Consider the following 21,091-nt stretch of genomic DNA (forward strand, 5'->3'; position numbering starts at 1 on the left):
TGTCTAGCCATTTTGACATTTGAAAACCTTGATACAAAATGTGCTCCAGTTCTCTTACAATACACAGGCTTTACAACAAATACCAATATACAGCAGATCCTATTCAAAATGTTATTCACAAACACCTAATAATTTAGTGTTGCTTGAAAGCACATGAGCATCATTTTATTAAGATTGCCCTTTCTGCCTCATCGAGAAAAGCCGATTTAGTGAAACATAAAATGTTAGCAGTAGAAACAGGCCGCCCTTTGTACACTTTCTGTAATGAAAGTATGGCTCATTGATAGGCACATTCCAAATATCTCCTAATAGTTTTCCTTAGTTTTGAACCTTCTGTTAACAAGAAAGGACCCAAGTAAGCACAGCTTCCCATTTAGAAACATTCATGCAGAAAAGTGTAGTTTAATTCATATTTACTGTGTGTCTCACTAGCAGTTATTTAAGGATCAAAGACTAGACCTTAAAAAGAGATGCAAAATGTACGAATTCTTTTGAAGTCCAAACGCCAACTTGAAATAACTGCTGCTTCCAAATCAGTTCTTGGAATGTAAACATTACATTGTGTGAATAATGAAACAAAGTATTTTTATGACCAGAATGCAATCATTCTTCAAACCCATTTTGGAGTATATTTAAAATTTGAAAAGGTTGTGTGTCCAGTCAGAGACAAGTCCTTTGCCCAGTCCATCAGCTGCGAAGTTTACATTTGATGGACAAGACTGTCACCTATTCATTTGCCTGAATGCTGTGATCAGTAGCTGCAAGTGAGGAGTTAACTTTTCTAAAGTGTCTGGCTCAGTACTGTACCACATGCTCAGAATCTGATTAGCTTTTCATCTGCTAAAGGTAATGCCTAGTTGGGTCTCGCCTGACCCAGCGCATGCGCTGGTCTGGCGAGACTTATTGATAGGGCTCCAAAAAGTGCTTCCAGGCCAGCCTAGAGCTACAGTGCATGTGCGTGGGCGCGCGTGCCGCGCTTGACCGCGATTACTTTCGTGGCCGCTTTGATGTTTGATCGCGATCACTTTCATGGCCGCACGGCCGCTTGGCATAGCCAATAGGTCTCGCTTTTGGGACCTTATAATTATTTAGTTATGCAACTGTTGCATGGCTAAACACTTATAAGGTCCCAAAGGCGAGACCTATTGGCTATACCAATGCTTGTTTTCGATGTTTTATCTGAGAAGTCTACCTGCTAATTTCACAAGAGGAAGTATGAATCTCTAGTTTGTGGACCTTTAAGTTATTTTATTTTTGCTAACTAAATTCTCTAGCTTAATTTACAGTTTGCCTCCAGTATTTTTTTTTTTTTAAGTCTGTAGACTCTTCAGCGCCCCATCCAATAATGTTGTATGTATTTGATCACTTTCTGATCAAGGCCCAAAAATAAATGTGCTGCTCAGATGAGAATTAAATGACTAACGTTTGATCTTGACACAGAGTTGGTGCAAAGCTTCCCAGCCTCCGATTGCTATGTGATGTTTAAATAAATAACTTCAGCAGGGCAACACCAAAGAGAACCTTCAGGACTTGCAAGAGTAGTCACTCCCACAGTGCTCCAGAGGAACTCCTCAGCCACCCTAGAGCCAGTCTTCCCTAGCAAAGCCGTTGCTGGACTGAGACATGGACTGGAGGATAGCCAAACTGGGGCAGAAATAAATGACTAAGTCTACTTCCTGAATTATGGTTCTCATTTCAGCCAGATGTCTAATGTACTTCTGAGAAGAGTCGTTTTAATAGATTTGTGTGTGCAGTTGTGAAATCTGAAGAAGTAAGGGTTTGGTGGCACCATTATGCAACTTACAGAGATTGGCAGGATTGCCAGGCATGATACAGCAGCCTTCAGCAAGTAGAACCTATACTCCTTCCCAGCTCCATGTTCTGCCCCTTTTTGGGCCAGTATGGGAAGAACACAGATAGCTCAGACTGCGTGTAATGGCGGGTGACAGCAGGGTGACACAAACAGAAGGGCCACAGAAAGTGCCAGTCCCAAAATGTTGTAGACCGCATTGGTCACTACTGCAGTTTTCTGTAACTGACAACCTCTCTAGGTTTTGCAGAGGTGCAACGTCATTCTGAAGCACCCTGGCAAAAAGCTGCAAAAGATTGCCACAGCATAGAGCACCTTCACAGAGGCACAACACATCACATACCGCCAATACAGTCTTGGCTTGCAGCTCTCCCTGGCCCAAATGAATGCTTAAGTAAGCCGGCATTCCACAAGTTGCCTAACCCTTGCTACAGGTGCTTTCACCCCTAGGGATGCAAGGTCTGACACTGTAAGAAAAGAGCAAAAGCTACGCCCCACAACAAAACTGCATGTAGTAACTCTTCAAAGTGTAATAGATAACCTAGCAACCACAGTAATACCCAGTTAAGTTCCTCTGTTATGAGGTAGAGAGATGAAGGAAGTGGGTAGAACCGAACACCTAATCTGTGCAGCCAAGAATGAGGACTTGGTGGTTCTTATGCAGGATGATATTCCTTTACTCTGGGTTTTCTTTGGTTGACCAGAGTTCATATATTCTCTGGAGTCATGGGATATGTAGTCAAAGTTGTTACTATGGTGTTAAGTGATGTTTACGACTTATGGGTTAAATGAATTGTGAAAGAAATGCGTAATCCTTGCCTCTGGTACCAACATAGAGTACATCTTTCCTGCAGAGAACAATTTACATTTTCTTTTTTAAGTAACAAACATTTCTCCCCACAGAGCCCATGACAGAGATGTGGCTAGAATATGATTTGTTAATAAAACATCATAAAGGCTTTAATTATAAAATGTCCATACATAAAAAAAGGATTTGGCACTGTTGGGAGAAGGAAGGTCTTATCATAGAGATTTGAATCAAGGTAGGCTCATAAGGGAAATAAATCTACTATTTCAAATTCAAAATAAAAACTGAAAATTCCACCTCAAGCATGGATCTCTAGTCCTGTCTACCAGTTCTACACTCAACCAAAAAGAATATTTACTCCCTACAGGGAGTTAATTTCTTGGGTCAAGCAGCTTGTGATGTTAGAGCTGTGTAAACCTTTCAGACAATGCCCTCTGCTTACCCTCTATAATTTTAAGAAAACATGTTGAGAGATCAAATGTATGGGGCTGTTGAGTTGGTTCTAGATGTTGAGAAGGGCAAGGAATTATGTTCCCAGTGTCTCATTGTCACTGAAAGACTGACTGCTGCGCCCACTTTAAGCTTGTATGATCTACTCCAAAGTTTCCCTACTAGAATCATTCCAGATTGTCAGTGCTTCAGAGGCTACTGCAATTCATGGCCCCATCCAGTCCTTCTTACCCATCTAAAAATGGGAGCTGTGTAACTTCAGCTAGAGAAGCGTTAGTGCCAAAAGTAAAACCTGAAGTCCTGCAAAGTCATTGTCTCAAAAGAAAATGCATAGTGGGCTTTTTATTTATTTATTTTTATATCAGAGGTCTATGTTTTAATACTGGTAGAATTAATATGAAAAACAGAATTGGATACAATGCATTTCATTCAGGCTGATACATATCACATACTGATCTTCACAACAATCTGGTTGATGAATCAAAGAGAAATCATACTGTTGGCATGTTGAACCATCCCCTGCTTACAATAATCTCTTGACGCCTTTTGGCAACCTATTTTAGCATGACTTTGCTTACATACTCTTCACAATGAAGGTGTGATGCTTAAATTGTTGACTCCCCACCCCCAGGAGGCAGTCGACTTCAAAGTCTTTGTGTTACTCCTACTATATATGGCGCCATCAACCCTTCCTACCTATGCCACTAACCAACTATGGATTGTGCCCCAGTTCTATTAAACAGCACAGTACCTGCCCAGTGAGTGGCATGCAGAAATTCCTTTTCTCTTACTATCTTCATTCTCCCAGTCCGCTCTCTAATAGAAGGGATAGATTTCAATCTCCACCTTTGCAATAGCAGAGCTCAAGCCATAAGAATTTAAATATAGATGCGTTTTTGATGTCTTGGAGTCACTCTTAGTGCAGGCCGAATCCTATTGGCACCAGGTAGGAGCTAGGAGCAACCTGGATTCGCAAATTTGCCCCTACATCATGAACAATTGGAACCCAGAAATCACATACGGATACGCAGTGCCATATTATGTAGGAACAATTTGCGACTTTGGTTGATTTGCATCTAAAACACTGGCCAAACAGTCCTGTCACCTCTCAGCATTGAGAAGTTCAATTTATTGATCTTGCCCCACAACACAAGTCCTTCATCTGTCTCCAGTTTATTTGTAGCTTTTTGGAAAATATCAGCCCCTTTACTTTGAGCAAGATATTGTTTTCCAGTTGCCTGGCCTCTTCGGAACTGCAGTTTCAATCAAATTGGCGACCAGATCTTTACTTCTTTGTAACATATTTACATCAATTGATTTTAACCTTCTGAGCAACATATTATAAGATGGCTGCAGCTAGTCATTATCTTCTGAAAGTACAATTATTTCGTCCAAAGTTTGCAACCTATCTCCTATAATATGTCCGTTTCGAGAAACCCTCTGACCTCCATTTTAATAGAGTAGTTTGAGCTATACTGTCCCCTTGATCACCCCACCAAATCCGACAAGCGTGTTGCCACATTTATATAGAGTACTTTTTATAGAACTGTACCTGCCTTTAAAAAAAAAAACCCCTGTATACTTTTTATACCGAACCTTCCTAGGGGATTTAGTCAATCTTAAAATATCAACTATATTGTTTTGAAATCCTATTCATCAGGTCATTTCTTAAAGGTCAAATATGGTACAGGAGTCCATCGAAATCTATGTGCAAAATGAGCATAATTGTACTCTTCAAAGTTAGGGAGGGCTAACCCACCTTCTTCCACACTTCTTTACAAAGTGCTAATCTGTCGCTTGTATCTCGCCAAATAGTAGATGAAAACAGATTTTGTTATTTGAAAAAATGTAGCTGAGAAGTAAAAAAAAACAAGCATTGGCATAGCCAATAGATCTCGCCTTTGGGACCTTATAAGTGTTTAGCCATGCAACAGTTGCATAACTAAATACTTATAAGGTCCCAAAAGCGAGACCTATTGGCTATGCCAAGTGGCTCTGAAAGTGATCGCGATCAAACATCAAAGCAGCCGTGTGCGGAAGTGAAAGTAATCGCGGTCAAGCGCAGCGCGCTCGCCCGCGCACATGCACTGTAGCTCTAGGCTGGCCTGGTAGCACTTTTTGGAGCCCTCTCAATAAGTCTCGCCAGACCAGCGCATGCGCTGGGTCAGGCGAGACCTAAAAAGGGGAGAGCTGCCATCTTTACCAGTGCAACTCTCTCCAACAAGGTGAGGGAAAGCAGTTTCCATCATGTTAGCGGTGATTTTACTTTAGACAACAGTGGTCTATAATAATAATCATACAGATACTCGGCATTACCTGTAAAGCTGACCCCTAGATAGCATTTAGGTTGGTTATGCACGCAGCCTTGCAATTCTGGCAATAAAATATCTGTCACACAATTACTCAAAATAATTTCAGCTTTAATTTTATTAATTGTAAAACCTCCTAAACGCTTGAAACTCTCTTTTGTTTTCTTCCTAGTGTCTAAAAGAAGCATTGTTGTCTGCGTTGTATTGGCACGTGTTTTAAATGCATATTGGCAGTAAAAATATGCGTGCTAAAAAATACGTGGTAACGGCTTAACGAGGTAAAAACCTCATAAAGGCTGTTTCCCGGGGTACCTGAATCTGTAAAGTACTAAACAGCATCTCCCAGACCATGATGTCGAAGGCCTTCTCCGTTCCTAATAAAAAAATAGACACCAGGATTTGAAAAACCGATAAAATGTCTAGCGCCTTCGCTAAATAATGTATGTTCATTAATTTGTGGATCAATTTAGAGTCCACCTTCTTAAATCTATTCGCCAACAGTTTAATGATTATTTTATAATCCAAGTTCAAAATGTTATGTAATTATATGAATTTTGGATCTTCAAAATGTTTGCCTTTAAAAAAAAAAAAATTAACCACATTATTAAAAGTAGAAGATAATAGGATTGGCCCTGTACCTCAGATAAAAATTTGCTAGCTTCAAATATTCACTTAAGACATCCAAGCACCTTCAACTATGCCGACGACCTCCAACTGATATTTAATATCGACCAGTCAGCATCTTCTGTTTCTAATTTCCAATCCACTGCAATTTATAAGCAAATGAATGAATTGCAACCATCTAAAATTGAACCCTGATAAAACGGAGATGATCCTAATTGGTGGACCAGCTAATCCCTGGAACTCCAACTTCTGGCCAACCGAATTGGGAGATCTTCCTCTCCCCGCATGTTCAATCGAAAGTCTGGGCATTATTATCGACCGCGATCTGTCAATGAAAGCCCAGATTGGGGCAGTGGTTTCCTCCTGTTTTTCAGCGTCGAAGGATCAGGAAGATCAGTAAATTCCTCACCACAGAAGCCCTGACCCAAGTTGTTCTGGCCTTAGTCATCTCCCTCATTGATTATGCCTACTCACTCTATGTTGGTATTCCGGCATATCAACTAAAACCTTTGCAGTTGGTGCAAAACCAGGCAGCCAGACTAATCCACCATCAGCTCAAATGGCATTGTTACGCCACTAATGGAAAGATTACACTGCTCCCAATAACCAAATGTTGCGCATTTAAGTTAGGGTGCATCATCTTTAAAGCTCTTTATGGCAACAGCCCAGCACTTGTATCCTCTCGGATCCAGCGCTATGTCCCTTCTCGGTATCTTAGGTCCTCTCATCTGAATCTTCTGGTCATCCCGTCCTTTAAATGCAAGAAATATGGAAGACTAAGATTTGCGTTCTTGGCCCCCTAATTCTGGAATTCTCTCCCTCTGAAGATCAGATCACTTACCTCCTATGCCCAGTTTAGGAAACTTTTAAAGACCTAGCTTTATTGCCAGGTTATGATTAAACCTCTCAAGCAGCAGTACCCCCTGGACTCCAGCACCACGAAACAGTTTGGTGTACGTGCGCTTTTCAAGTTCATTTAACATAATATTTAACATAACAAGCAGTCCTTATGAAACTAACATGGGAAACCTTCAGGACCGCACACCTTACCCTTCGGCAAATTATTAATTACCTCCTCCAACTCTTCCTTACCAAAAGGGTTACCCATGCTTCACCTATCTTCCTTGGATAGTGTTTTTATGTCCCGTCCTCCCAGAGAGGCATCCAGTGCCCTCTTAACAGTCTGAGTATAATTATAAATCCGGTTATAATGTTAGAGAAAGTTCTCATTTATTTTTCTTATCTCGTTTCAATGGACTCCAGACTGGGGACATTTTAAGGTGTGAATAGTGCTTTCAGCTATTTTCTCTCAAGCTTGCCAGGCCATAAACTCTCACACGTAATTACGTTCTTCGTAAATCTTTTGCAGATCAGTAGAATTACTTGCATAACTCTAATTCTATTCAATCAATGCAAGCTTTGTTTTTTCAAGACCTTTTCTGTCCCCCTCAGTATAATGCTGCATGAACTTTTCATATGAGTCTCTAGCTTGCTGTTCGAGCTCCAGTTTTTACTCTTTAGCTTTCCTATTGGCCAAATGCAGATAGGGTTTCAATGCCTCCCGCACTACGTTTTGCGAGGCTGTTCCTTTATTCTTTACCAGGAATTCTCGAATGTCCTCCTCAAATATTTCAGCTCAATCCTTGTTCTACAGATATATCTCAAAAACCCACCATTTTGGCTGGGAATTTTGCTGAACTCCGGCAATGCCTAACCAGAGCAAAAATGGGGAATGTTGTCATAATCCAAGCCCAGACTGTCAAACAAAAACAACAACAAAAACATAATCCAGGTGGTGATTTTAAACCTAGCCAAGAAGCAGGTATACTCCATCTTCCCTGGAAATGCTTTTCTCCATGGGTCTATAAGCATTAGTTCCCTTTGATATTCCTGTAGGGCTTTGACTGCCTTAGATTTCTGTCGCTTTTTATTCCCCTATGAAAGTCAATTTCCGGGTATTGTAGAAGGTTAAAATCCCTACCAATTCTAATTTTCCCCCGATCTTGTAAAAGAGAATGAAATAAATCAACGTAAGGTCCTGGGGAGACGCACTGGAGCATAAAAGCTCACCAGAGTGAAGCCTACTGAGGCAATAAAAAGTTTAATCCAACACTAGCGGCCTTCTGTGTCGTTCGCCCAATCATTAATTTCAGAATCCAGATTTTTAGATATAAAAACTGTAACACCCCTATGTGCAGCAAATACCTCTGAAAAACCCCTAAATTCTGCCCACTGCTTAAACATTGCAAACTTGGCCAGGTTCGCGGAAGCAATGTGAGTCTCTAGTAACAATACTGCTGAGGGATTGAGCCCCTTAATCGAGTTCTCAATAGCATGTAATTTCTTCCTGTTTACTCCATTAACATCAAATGAAATAATGTTCAATATATATCGCTCCGTAGTGCCCCCCCTCCTGCTTTTCGTACCTATCATTATCCGGCACTATCCCCTCCTAGTCCCCGTACTTCTAACGGAGCCAAAATCAAGAAATCCTCTGCCTCTTACGTACAAAACTCTCATGGAGGAACTGTGCAAACTCTGCTTAGCAGCCTCCCCACTGAGAAACATTCTGTGCAAACATAGCAAAAACCCTCACCGCCATATTTCTAAACTGCATACTGCATGTATTTGTATCATTTATACACGTTTGTGTAAATATAGTCTCTGTGCAAAATATAGCCGGGCAGAAATTATATAACCTGCCTATCTGTGTAACTCCTCCGGACTGCCGTTTATACTGCATCCCATTGCCCCCATCTACTCACTACTTCCCTAACCTCCCACACCTACATGATCTGGAGGGAGCCCGGCCACCTCACCCGCTCCTCGTATATAGCTCTAACCACCATTTCCATAACATCATAGAACATTGTCAATGTGAGCACTTATTTGTGCAGAATTTCAAAGACTGTAAATCAGTTGTCTATTTGTTGGAGTTTCATTGTGTCTGTTTGTGTGCCAAAGACGTTTTTTTTTTTTTTTAAACCACATTGGGTGTCAGGATATCCATTGATCACAGAAGCATAGTGTTCCCTGTCTACGTCACAGCTGTGGTAGGTAGTTACATTGCAATGCCGTGTACATGACTGGGTGATGTGTTCGTGCTGGATTTATCTGAGTATTTTGTCGTTTGACTCCTATCAACTGTATCTTGAAGTCCCGAGCAGAAAGTTGATGATTGGTACCCTGGAGCCATCACATGCATTGAGAGTCAACATTTTTTCACGTTTTTAATTCGTTATTGAGGTGTCCTTTGTGGCCTACAAGAAGGAATTGGCAGTTAAACTCCAAATATGTAAATGTTCTTCTCCCTTGATTGAGCTATCTGTGTATTTGATTTCAGAGAAGTAACAATTTAATTTTGCTTCATTAATCATTAGCACGTTCAATAATTGTCATTTTTGCATTGTGAACCCTATATAATCTTTTTAAACTGAAAGCTTTGAGGCAGTGAAATGCATGACAATTTTTTGTTTGTGTGTGTTTTTTTCCTTACTGTTTTTAGCTTTCGCGTTGTAGCTCTATGAGTTCACTGTCTCGTGAAGTAAGCCAGCATTTAAATCAGGTACATGTGGCTGGCCGTTTATCTTATTTGGTTAAGGTTATTTTTGAGTTCTGCTTGTTGCTTTATTCCTTTTTTGACTAACAGTATGTTTTTAACTTCTGCACTGCCATTTACAATAGCACCAAGTACTGTTAAGGAAGAGAGCCAATAAAGATGTAGTGTTCCTTTTTCCATTGTTCAATTATATACTAACAATTTAACTTCATTTTTAATTTGTACCGTCCAATAAAGATACATCATTAAGTGTAAAGAATCTGCTCACTAAAAATCCTATGGTATAAATATTCCCCATAGCAATGATCATGAGGATAATTTTGCGAGGAAGTGCAGTGTGCTTTTCCAAGTTGAGGAATTCTGGTACTCAGTCGTGCAATTAGGGTGACCCTCTGAAGTGGGAATAGAAGAAAAGGTTTTATTAGTGAACCTATCCTAATGTTATATTGCAAATATTTAGAGATCTCTTCCTGGGCTTTTCTTCCTGGTGTACCGGTCTGGAGTTTGAGGTTCAGAACCAAGTAGGCAGAACAAGACTGTTCAAACACACATCCTTAGGTTCCTGTCTCTCAACTCATATCCAGTGATCTAAACAAAGTCCCTGTGCACTTCCAGCAAAGGTGCTTGGAAGCACCAACATTCTTTGCTATATAGTTACATCCTATTGTGAGGGACTTCAGAATTTTCTGCACCATGGTGAGTAGATAGAGAAGGGAGGTGTCTATTACCAACTTCAAAGATGTTGCTGGTGATTGGGATGAAGAATAGAATCCTCTTCAGCCTTTCTCCTGATCTGCCGTTGCAGCTCATTAGTGTACACTAAGATCACAGCTGTCTATTTTGCCTCAGGCATTTTTTTCCAGAACATATCCCAAGTTACCTCCAAGTTGTGAGAAAACTTTCTCAATGTTTTTTATATCACAGCCACCAAGAAAAGGTTTTCAGGGAGATTTTGCCACTGTGGAAAACTTTATAGCGACATAACCGTGTGTGGAGTCTTACAGATAAAACTACACATCATAGATCTCTATCCATTGTTCATCATTATAGTTTTTTATCTGTTTATTGTATACTCACAAGTGCCATAAAAATAAAATCCTCTCCTTTATTTAGTCACTTGGTGTAACATGATCTCTTTTATGTCATCTACACCCCAGTGTACATAGTCTTACATCTTTTATTTCACGTTGTCCTATGAGTTTGCCTTGCCATTCTTTTGTGTCTACTGTTGCCACTGCTACACTAAGTTAAGGGTTTATGTAAGCGTTTGGGTACGAGTAAAAGTGATCATTAGAGCAATTGAACATTTAATAGCACTGAGTTTTAATAACAAGATAAAGGAAATAATGAGGTGTTGGCAGTTTGGCAATTTATATATTTAGATTAGACTGCCAAAGTATCAGAAGTAAGTGTACGATAATGTAAAGGCAGGCAACGTAGTGACCTTCTGTAGGACAAGTCATCATCCAGGTAACCTCTGGTTTAATCTGTCTGCAGTGGTATGATTTTTGGTGCACCAACTTAGTTTCTTTCTGTAAAATGTTTTTGCTGGTTTATTATCCATATTAACTTTGTCTCCCTGCGTTTGCCCAATCCATTTCTGGGAACTTTCTTGCGGAGTGAGGTGGTCTCAAGAAACTCTTGGCTGTCAATGACACTAGTGAATACATTGGTTAGACCTATGACGCATTATATTTGTATAATGAAGGCACACAAGCAACCTTATAGACGAGTCTGTAAAATCTGTGGTCACAGATCCAAAGACACTGAACTCTAGATAAGATTAGCACAACGCCATCCAGTCCTTACAGCTGTGGTCCACAGAGGACACTGACCTTCTTTGCAAGCATCAGATACCTTATTCTTGGGATGAAGGAGCTTTTATGAGAGATCATTTAGCGAGAGTACTGTAGCCCACCTTAGAAATGCTTGTCCTGTATTTGGAGCCAGCTAGATTATCCTTGAATCATTCTTTTTGCTACTGCCACAGCCTTTCACTCTGGTTCCTATAAACATTAGAACTGTGCTTTACCTACATAAGCAAGAATTGACAAGATATCAATTTCTGTTGAGCAAATTTCAGATGTTTTGCCGCTGGGCGCTGCTGAACAAAGCAAGGCTGAGGGTTGAGCTTGCACCAGGTCTTCTCCCCAAAGAACTGACAAGTGGAACAGGCAGATTGCTTAAGATCAAATTGTGAGCTCAAGAAAGACTTTCTGCTAATTAAGCGATGTGTAGCAGAGATTAATATGTTGGTGATAGTACATCACAAATTCTAAACTTTGCTTCCATATGCCCTGACATGAGATCTGTGTGATGCCCTTTTAAAATGCTGCAATTGATTTCAATTTCCCTTTCCATGTAATATAGAAACTATTCATCTCCAGTGTCACTGTGACACTAATTTCTCCTGATTACTCATGAAAATGGAAAGAATGGTATTGCACCAAAATCTTAAAACCTTAACCTGACATCCTGCTTCTGAGTCCCTCCAAATGGGCTCCCAAATTTGCATCTAGCCTGTATGGAATTACTTAGAAGGATGATAGCCATTCCACGAGGTATTCTCGTTGAATTCGAAGAGGTTTTCTGGTGGTGCTGAAAGCATGTTGCTCATCTTTCTCAAGAACAGTATTTGGTACATTGTTTGTAGCATGTGTTGCTTTAGATTCACATGCTCTGCATACACCTGCCATCTAGTGTTGAACTCAGACATTTGCAAGTTGTTTTTCTTCACAGAAAGGTTTTCGAGATACAGGATGCATTGCGAGTCCACTATAAGTAGGCAATGCCCATGGGTACCAACTCTGTTAGATTGCGCAATCTTTACCGGTCTCCCGACCGTTACAATGCTGCATGTGAAGCCTGTCCCTTACTGTCTTAGAAGACCATCTGATACTGGCAAGAGAGGCTTTGGGTGCACCAGAAGATGCACCAGCAATCCCCAGATTACACGTCTGACATCTTCGAAGAGCAGGACCTTCTCGACTATGAGGAAAGTGAGAACGGCGGCCCTTTGGGCATTCTGCCCTTGCAACTATCACCCACTCATCAGGAAAAAAGAGGAGGAGTCTATTGCGACCTCCACAACCACCTTCCCTCGAACAAAGATCTCCACCAGGGTTGTGAGAATGGTCTGCGAGGACGCACACGCTAAGCCTCTTAAAGAGGCCTCACATAGAGGCAGAGCACTGTCCCTGAGGGGGTTTGGTGTCCAGCCCTCTGCCAAAACCCTAAAGGCTCTAGTTGACACGGGAAAAGGCCCCCTCCAGAGGGCATCGACCTTTCCCAGCCATCAAGCTACAAGATCCTGCAAATTTACTGCACTTGAAGCCGAAGTTCCCTCCCATGCCCAACCCACTATGCTTTTGGAAGGCCCAATCACCGACCCATTCCTACGACTTTTAGAAGCTGATCTTCCAAAGACTACAGGAGGAGCTGGAATTGAGGCAGAAAAGATTATTTGTTCATCCCCTGACTTGAAAGGTTTTTACAAAGCCCCACCCCCGCAAAAACACATTGAGACTCTACCTGTGTGAAAAAAGCTTGCCTTTGCAGATGAGTGCTTGTTCATGCTCCCAGGCACAACATAGAAACTGAGGCACCTGCCCTGCACTCTGTGTTCCGCTTCCTTCTCTTCCACAAACTTGACGCGGGGAGAAAAAGAATGGCAGTAGGGGCTGTCATCCATTGAAGAATAGCCAACCCCATGGGGCTCCTCCCCCACTATGACAGGGCACAGTTGGACGAGCTGCAGGAGATATTCTAGCAACTCTCAAAGGAATTTAGGAAAAGAGAGTAGGAAATAGTCTCAGAGGGTAAGATTATGCCCTGTTTCATCATTTGCTGTGCCCTCCCGTTTGCAGACACCGCTTCCTGAGGGGTTAACACAAGTGTCCTTATTAGGCGCCACACCTGTCTCTGTATTTCAGGCTTCTAACCAGAGGTTCAACAACATCTCCTCAACCTGCCCTTCAATGGGGGTCATCTTTTTGGCAAAACACAAAAGAAGTGCCCAAGGTATTTAAAGACCAGCAAGGGTTATGTCCCCAAATAATCGTTTCATAACACAATAGAAACCCTCAGTCTGTAAGACAGGAAGGAAAGGGGGGAAACAAAGCTTATGCTAAAGGAGAGTCCATTTTATAGGACTTTTTCCCTCACCCACCCGAGGGTGGGATGCTTCATCATAGGGCAACCACAGTGCGGGCTACAATCCCCTCACTGAGAGGGAGGAGCTCACGGTGTTTTGATTGTTTTAGAATAGGTATACTAAATACCCTATGTGAAACTGGTGTGGTCAGAAGAATTAAAGTGAATGTGAGATAAAACTAGTTAGGAGCTATAGGCATTAACTTTATTCGGGCACCCTCCGACCAGGATTAAAACTAACAGACAGAGTGGAATTAGGTCTGTCAGAGTGCATGGGCGATTATAGGTTGACATGTTTCAGCCCGATACCTTCATAGGAGGTGTGGCAGCGTTTTTCAGGACCTCGTGATGGTTATTACAAGTGTAAATAACCAATACCATCAAGAAAAGATAAATATACAAAACCAGTGGTTCACACCCCTCAGTCGGTCGTCCACTGGTTGGCACTGCCTGCTATAATCTGGCAACTGACCTTATCTATGGATTCCTATCTGCGGCGCACAGCACGTCACTAACACTGGGCGAGAAGGACTCTGGTCGCCCTTGAGCTTTGTGCCAAGGCATAGATGAGGTCAGTTGCCTGACTATAGCAGGCAGTGCCAACCAGTGAATGACCGACTGAGGCCTTGGCGCAAAGCTCAAGGGCAACCTGAGTCCTTCTCACCTGGTGTTAGCGACGTGCTGTGCGCTGCACATAGGAAAGCTATGAGACTTTGCTAAATGTAACTGATTTAATAATGTCCTGTAGGGCTGTGGCATAATGAACAAGCTCTGGAGTAGTCCATAATCTTCTCCAGTAAAGTGGGCACAATATGGTTTGTTTTCAATGGGTTTCCTGCCCATGTCAAAAGAAAAGGGAAGTGATGGTGTACTTGATGGAAGATTTACAATGCTTTTCAAACTTATTTTCACTCCTCCCGAGGCCTGTGCAATTTGAAAAGCCCCAGAGCTTTGCTCCATAAAGGGCAGATTCCACATCTTTGACCTCCTAGATTTGCAAAACTGGGGTAACCGATTTGGTGTAAGATGCCCGATGTCCCTCCAAAATTACACCTGTAAGTTGTTTATGCTTAATGTTCATTTTGTCAAGGTGTTGCTTCCATGACATAGTGGAAGATAAACACATCCCCGGAGACATTATTCTCTTTACTTCCTCATCCCCAAGAAGGACAGCTCTCTCAGGCCAATTCTGGACCTCGAGCCCTTCTATCGCTATATCATCACGAAACATTACCACATGACAACCCTACAGGAAGTCATCCCCCCACTTCAACATGGCAGTAACATTACATCGCTAGACATAAATCACTCCTACTTTCACAACCCCATCCATTATGCCCACCTACCTTATCTCCACATAGTGTTAAGTGGCCATAATTAGCAATTAAGAGTACTTCCTTTGAGGGTCTCTGCTGTCCAAAGGGTTTTCACAAAGTTGCCTGGATGTGGTGGCTGCCCTCTTAAGAGGGGGAGGGGAATCCATGTTTTCCCCTATCTTGATGACATGCTGATCGGGAGCACTGACAAGCACCAATGCCTTAGCGCAGAACTCATTTCCCTGCTCCACAGCATAGGGTTCTCAGTAATTGCCCAAAAAACTCCAACCTGCAACCCTTCCAAATTCAGCCCTTCCTAGGGTCTGTATTCAGTGAGGTCACAGGCAAAGCATATCCCAGCCTGATTCATGGCATTCTAGCAGCTCTGAATTCTTGTTCAGCCCAACAGTCTACTCCCAATTAGAACTCTCATGCGTCTCCTAGGCCTGCTGGCTTCTTGCATCATCATGGTACCCCATTCCTGGCACCAAATGTATCTACCGCAAGTATGCCTTTTGGCGCTGGTTTCACTAGCAGAGGGTCAATAGGAGGCTCTAGTGTTGGTGAAGGCAGGCATCCATCAATGTCTGCACTAGTAGAACAGCAACAATCTGTTGCGGGACAGGCCTTTCCTAGACCCCTTTCCTTCAAGTCACCATTTCCAGATATCCAACTCGCTGTCTGAGGGGCCCACCTCAATTATGACCATACCGGGGATCTGGGCCCCTCATCATGAACTGGCTAGAGCTCTTTGCTATACGACTTAGTCTCAAATCCTTCCTTTAACTCATTTGTGGCATAGTAGGTCCAAAAGGTGAGAAGTGGCTGTCTTTTTTTTGTACATGGTCTCTAAACTATGGAACTCTTTTCTTGCTTGAATTTACAATATGGAAGAGAAACAGTTTTAGAAAGCAATTGAGAACCTGGCTGTGTGTCTAATTTTGTTGAAATAGGGTTTAGACATTTTTGCTCTGCACTGGGAGATCCGTCAGGGTAGCCATGTGCTTTAAAAATGCCTAGAATAGAATAGTCCTCCATGGAACAGACCTGACTGGTAATACATTATCCCCAAAAACAAAGCGGCACTCAGTCTCTTCTGTTATCTTCACTAGTACAGCAGACGTGGCATTGGACAATCTGCCTTTGCATTCATCTTCTGTTGGAGTACCATTCAGGGGTGGACAACAACTTTGCAGACCTGCTCAGCAAAGCGCATCAACAAGACTACAGACTGGAACTCGACACGCAAGCCCTGCTCCAGTACTCCCAGCTAGAGATGTCAGTCACTCCCTCATGAAAATCTCCCCAACACATCTGACCTTATCATGCAGAACAAAGGTCAAATCAGATATCCAGACCTCAGCCAACTGCATCCAGTGATCTGGCACCTGAGGTTCGCTACCTGCGCCTTCAGCAGGAGTGCATGGACATCTTAGATGAATCCTGCAGGGGTACCATTCAGCCTGCTATGTGGGAAATTGAAAGAGATTTGCCCACTATTGTAAGGTTGGTACACATCGGATCCCGATAGACCCAGATTGCTGATCTGTTTTTACTTCATATTTGACTGCCTATTCCTCTTCCATGCAGGGTTGACCTTCTATTGCTGCATGATGGTAAGTTCCACCATCCCAGACCCCAAATGCTACCAATGTATGCTTGGAGATAGCTTGGAGATATAACGGTGTCATCTTTAGTCATTAAGCCTCCCTGAAGTAGTTGTAGATATCGTGGCAGCAAAACAATTTCCTTGTCAGAAGGTTTCGATCCCTTTAAACAATGTCTTTCTGACATCCTGTGTTTCTTACTGTTTTTTGCATAACAGTGGCTGGTAGTTGCTTCAGTCAGGAATTACTTAGCTGATATTTCTCTGTTCGTGTATCTCCTTGATTAGTTTGTCCCACTATCACAGTTTTCCACCAAGGCAAGTTGATCCTGCATACCAGTCCTACCTTCTTGCCCCAAGTCGTTTCAGCTTTTTATATGGCCCAATCTACCCATCTTCCTGATTTCTTCCAGCCCCTCACTCCAACAAGAAAGAGAAGCAAGTGCATAACCTGGACCACACGGTGTGTAATTTCATATTACATCGACTGCAGTCAACAGTACAGAATGGATTGGTGCCGGAGCATAGAAAGGCAAAGCTGTGGCCAAACATGCTATTCGTTGTGAGGTAATCCTCTGTATTAAGATTTGCTAAGTCTTGGCCAAGAAATACCATCTAGAGGGCATTAGTTCCTACTTCACTAGAGCCATGGCTACTTCCACGGCTCTCCCTAGAGGCATTCAAGTGTCTGACATCTACTGGGCGGCCACATGGTGATCCCAGCATATTTTTGGTAAACATTGCTGCCTCAGCCAGGGCTGCACTACATGAACTCCTTGTTAAAGTGGCTCAAATGATTCTCGCCTTCCTGGAAGTTCTTGTTTAGGGATTCATTCTGAAGGGAGGGAATCTGCAGGAAGATATATCCATCAATAGTAAGTTATTAACTTCAGTAGCAACATTTCAGGTGGTTACATATTCTTCCTGCCGATTCCTCATTACCATCCCTCCTCCTCTGAGCCTGTGCCGTATGTAGTAAGATCACAAGGTATGCAAAAGTGTTATGTTATGTTTTTGACCCTGTGGGTGATGCGTTCGAGGATCCCCTCCACACGTTTCATTTGGTGCAGAAAGGGTTTCAAGAACTGATGTCAGGATGCTCTTTGGTGCCTATTATATGCCAGTGATGAAAGCTCTGGTGAACTAAGTTGTAGTTGGAGCTCATGGTTCCACCTCGCAGAGGTTGAGATCTACTAGCGGGGGAAACCATTTCTCAACAAGTCTAAGCCTAAGAACGTTTTTAAGGGTTGCAATCTACAGGAAGGGTATGCATCCACTGGAAATATTGTTGCCAAAGGTAAGTAACTTTTACATCTGGAATGAACTGCAGAGACATTGGCTTAGGAAATGGTTAATGCCCACTTCTATAAGTTTTATCTTTCCATGGAACAGAGGACAAAGGAGACGTTTTCTCCCCTTTAACTTGAAACAACATTGATTAATGTTTGGGATATAAGTTGAGATGCATAACAACTAGCCTTTTGAGTTTTGAAATATGTTCCCTCCCATTGAAAGTAAGATCTAATAGACAAAAAATGTTGCCAGCATGGGGAAGCTAAGTTGGCTATGGGTAACATTATAAAGATGAAATTCCTCCACTATTCTAGTTCTCATCAAGTAATATACTAAGAAGGGATTAATGATGCCACCATGAAGAATAGATCGAATTTCAGATTATCAGGCATAGGACATGTACTTTCAGAAGTTGTTTCTGAAGATTCTGAAAAGGAAGGCGTTGACTACAACACGCAAGCACATCACTGAGACCGCCCTCCTAGCTGCCACCGATGACATCTGCTCTCTCCTCAACCGGGTAGAAACAGCAACCCTCATTCTCCTGGATCTCTCTGCCGCCTTCGGCACTGTCTCCCACCGCACCCTAAGCACGAGAGTCCACAATGCTAGCATCCGCGACAAAGCCGTGGAGTGGATCTGTTCCCTCCTCACAGTTGGAACACAGAAACTCAGACTATCACCGTTCCTCTCGGAACCCACGGAGATCGGCTGTAGAGTCTCCCAGGGCTCCTCCCTGAGCCCCACACTCTTCAACGTCTACATGGCACCGCTCCCAACCATAGTCTGGAACCACAGACTCCACATCATCTCCTATGCTGACGACACAGAGCTGATCCTCTCCCTCACCAACGAGCCCACAATCACCAGAAACAACTTACACTACGGGATGAAGGCAGTCACCACCTGGATAAGAGACAGCTGCCTCAAGCTCAACTCAGACAAGACCGAAGTCCTCATTCTGGGGCCCAACACCTGCGCATGAAGGCTCCTGGTGGCCTGCCACGTTAGGAACCGACCCAACACCCACGGACCACTCACGAAACCTCTGCATCATACTGGACTCCTCGCTCACGATGAACCACCAGATCAACGCCATCTCCTCCTCATGCTTCCAAACCCTTTACCTTCTTTGAAATACCTTAAGATGGATCCCCGCTGAGGCCAGAAAGACGGTCACTAACGCGCTGATCAGCAGCAGACTCTACTATGGCAATGCACTCTAAGCAGGCATCACCCAGAAACTCCTCAGGAAATAGAACGTTCAGAACGCCGCAGCCAGACTGGTCCTCAACCTCCCCCACCGCAGTCACATCTCCGAAAAACCCGCGAGAACTCCACTGGCTCCCAGTCAACCAAAGAGTCACGTTCAAGCTCCTCACACACTCCTACAAAGCCCTCCACGACCTTGGACCAGCATGCCTCTCATTCCACGTACTTACCAGACACCTCCACTCCGCCAAACTGGCCTTTGCCACCATCCCTCGGATCGGCAAGACCAGGACCAGAGGAAGATCCTTTTCCTACCTCGCCGCTAAAACCTGGAACACCCTGCCTCTCCAACTCAGGCTGGGCGCTGAACCAATTCAAGAAGGATCTCCAGACCTGGCTCTTCGACTGAACCGCAGCACCCAGCAGGACCCGCAGCCCCAAGCCCCCCAGCTCCTTGCTACCCTCACGAGTAGGTAGTCGCACTTAACAAACACTGATTGATTTGAACTATTCATAAGTGAGGCTTTGAAATGCGCCACGAGAAAAGGCAAAGGACTGCCACATCACATTATCTAGCATATCTAAAAATTGTGATTCACAACCATTAAGGTCTCTCAACAATTTGATGCCAAAATGAGCAGTTAAAAAGATTACTTGCAGGGACTGCAATGTTTTGTTGTACTGCTCCTATTTGTTCCCAAAGAATGGGACACACCCTGAAAACTCATCTGATGACTGTTCTATTTAAGGCAAAAGATGTTCAGTCGGATGGAGCACCCTTGGTGAAGCAGAGGCAAGTTCTGTTGACTAGCTCATTCCTTAATCGGTGTAAGGTGAAGATACCTTAATAGTGCTTGAGAGATCTCTCTTGCTCTTCTTTCTCTGAAGTTCTAGATTAGGAGGTGGCCAGTGCGGACTCATTCAGGATTGTTCCGATATGCCTGCTAGCTACACTTCTTACGTTGAGCCTAAATAGAAGTAATGTACATGATTAGCCGTTAGCATGAAAATCTGACGTCCCCCACTCCAAATAAACTGTAGATATCGCAGCTATTTCTCCAAATAATTATAAAAAAAATATATACATTCGAGCCGTTTCTCTAAGAAATTGTTAGAAATATATTCAAGACATTTGAAGAACCCAGTACCAGAGGGCAATGCACTAGAAAATAGCAGAAGTTGCTCACACCAGGTCAGCTAATGATAGTCTGGTCTTTGTGGTGTGAGACCAAGTACTGTGTAATATGATGGATGCACTAAGGACTTTTACAAATAAGAGCTGAACTAACGGTGACTACTCCTTTTAGATTTGTGTTTTTTATGCTTTTATCCAAAGACAGAAAGGATTGGTGTTTCATGGAGCACAAGAGGTTCATCAGGCCTTGACCAAATCTTAGTTATTACCCATATTGTACTAGCTATGTTCAAGATTTCTAAACACTTTGTGTAGGAATTTAGAATCCTCCAATAGGACCAGTACCGTATTGGCCAGAACCCTTTGGGGAAGGGGACGGGGACATTGCTAGAATGTTACTCTAATTTCTGAATAGCTGTACCCAGCACAGTCCACCTGGATTTGGTAGATCATCTTTGAAATTCTGGTTTTTAAGTGATTTTACTTAATCCTTGATTGTCATTGTGGATTGGATGTTTAGAGGCCTTGTCAGCGTGCGAGTGGCTGTTCTTCAGGGGTACTTGTGGTGTTCCAGTTAATTTGAAAACGTAGGACAGGGTGTTGCTTAAGTAGTTTATCCTGCATCAGAGTATCTTCTTTAGCATGTAGGTTCTTCTCCCTGCTGGTTAGTCTTTCAGATGTAGATGGAAACCAAAGGGACAAATTGGCACAGCAAGCCTTCTCCTGCTACACCCTGAAAATGTGGAACAGGATGCCAGTCAAGATTAGGCAAACGCACTTCCTTCTTTTCAGCAGACATATGGAAACACTTCACTTC

The 21,091-nt window shown here is 42.8% G+C and overlaps 1 protein-coding gene across 8 annotated transcripts in view; it reads left to right on the forward strand.

Moving 5' to 3' along the window:
* SEC16A (SEC16 homolog A, endoplasmic reticulum export factor) overlaps positions 1 to 21,091 on the forward strand; it is a 559,433-nt gene that overhangs the window by 504,276 nt on the left and 34,066 nt on the right. For 4 of the 8 annotated variants that reach the window (XM_085612981.1, XM_085613017.1, XM_085612999.1 and 1 more), the window contains one exon: positions 9,507 to 9,566. The exons of the other annotated variants lie outside the window; for them this stretch is intronic. In XM_085612981.1, the coding sequence (XP_085469107.1) occupies positions 9,507 to 9,566 (60 nt within the window). The remainder of the gene's footprint in view (positions 1 to 9,506; positions 9,567 to 21,091) is intronic. 8 annotated transcript variants of the gene reach the window in all.

This window comes from Triturus cristatus, chromosome 1_2 (assembly GCF_964204655.1).
Source record: "Triturus cristatus chromosome 1_2, aTriCri1.1, whole genome shotgun sequence".
NCBI lineage: Eukaryota > Metazoa > Chordata > Amphibia > Caudata > Salamandridae > Triturus > Triturus cristatus.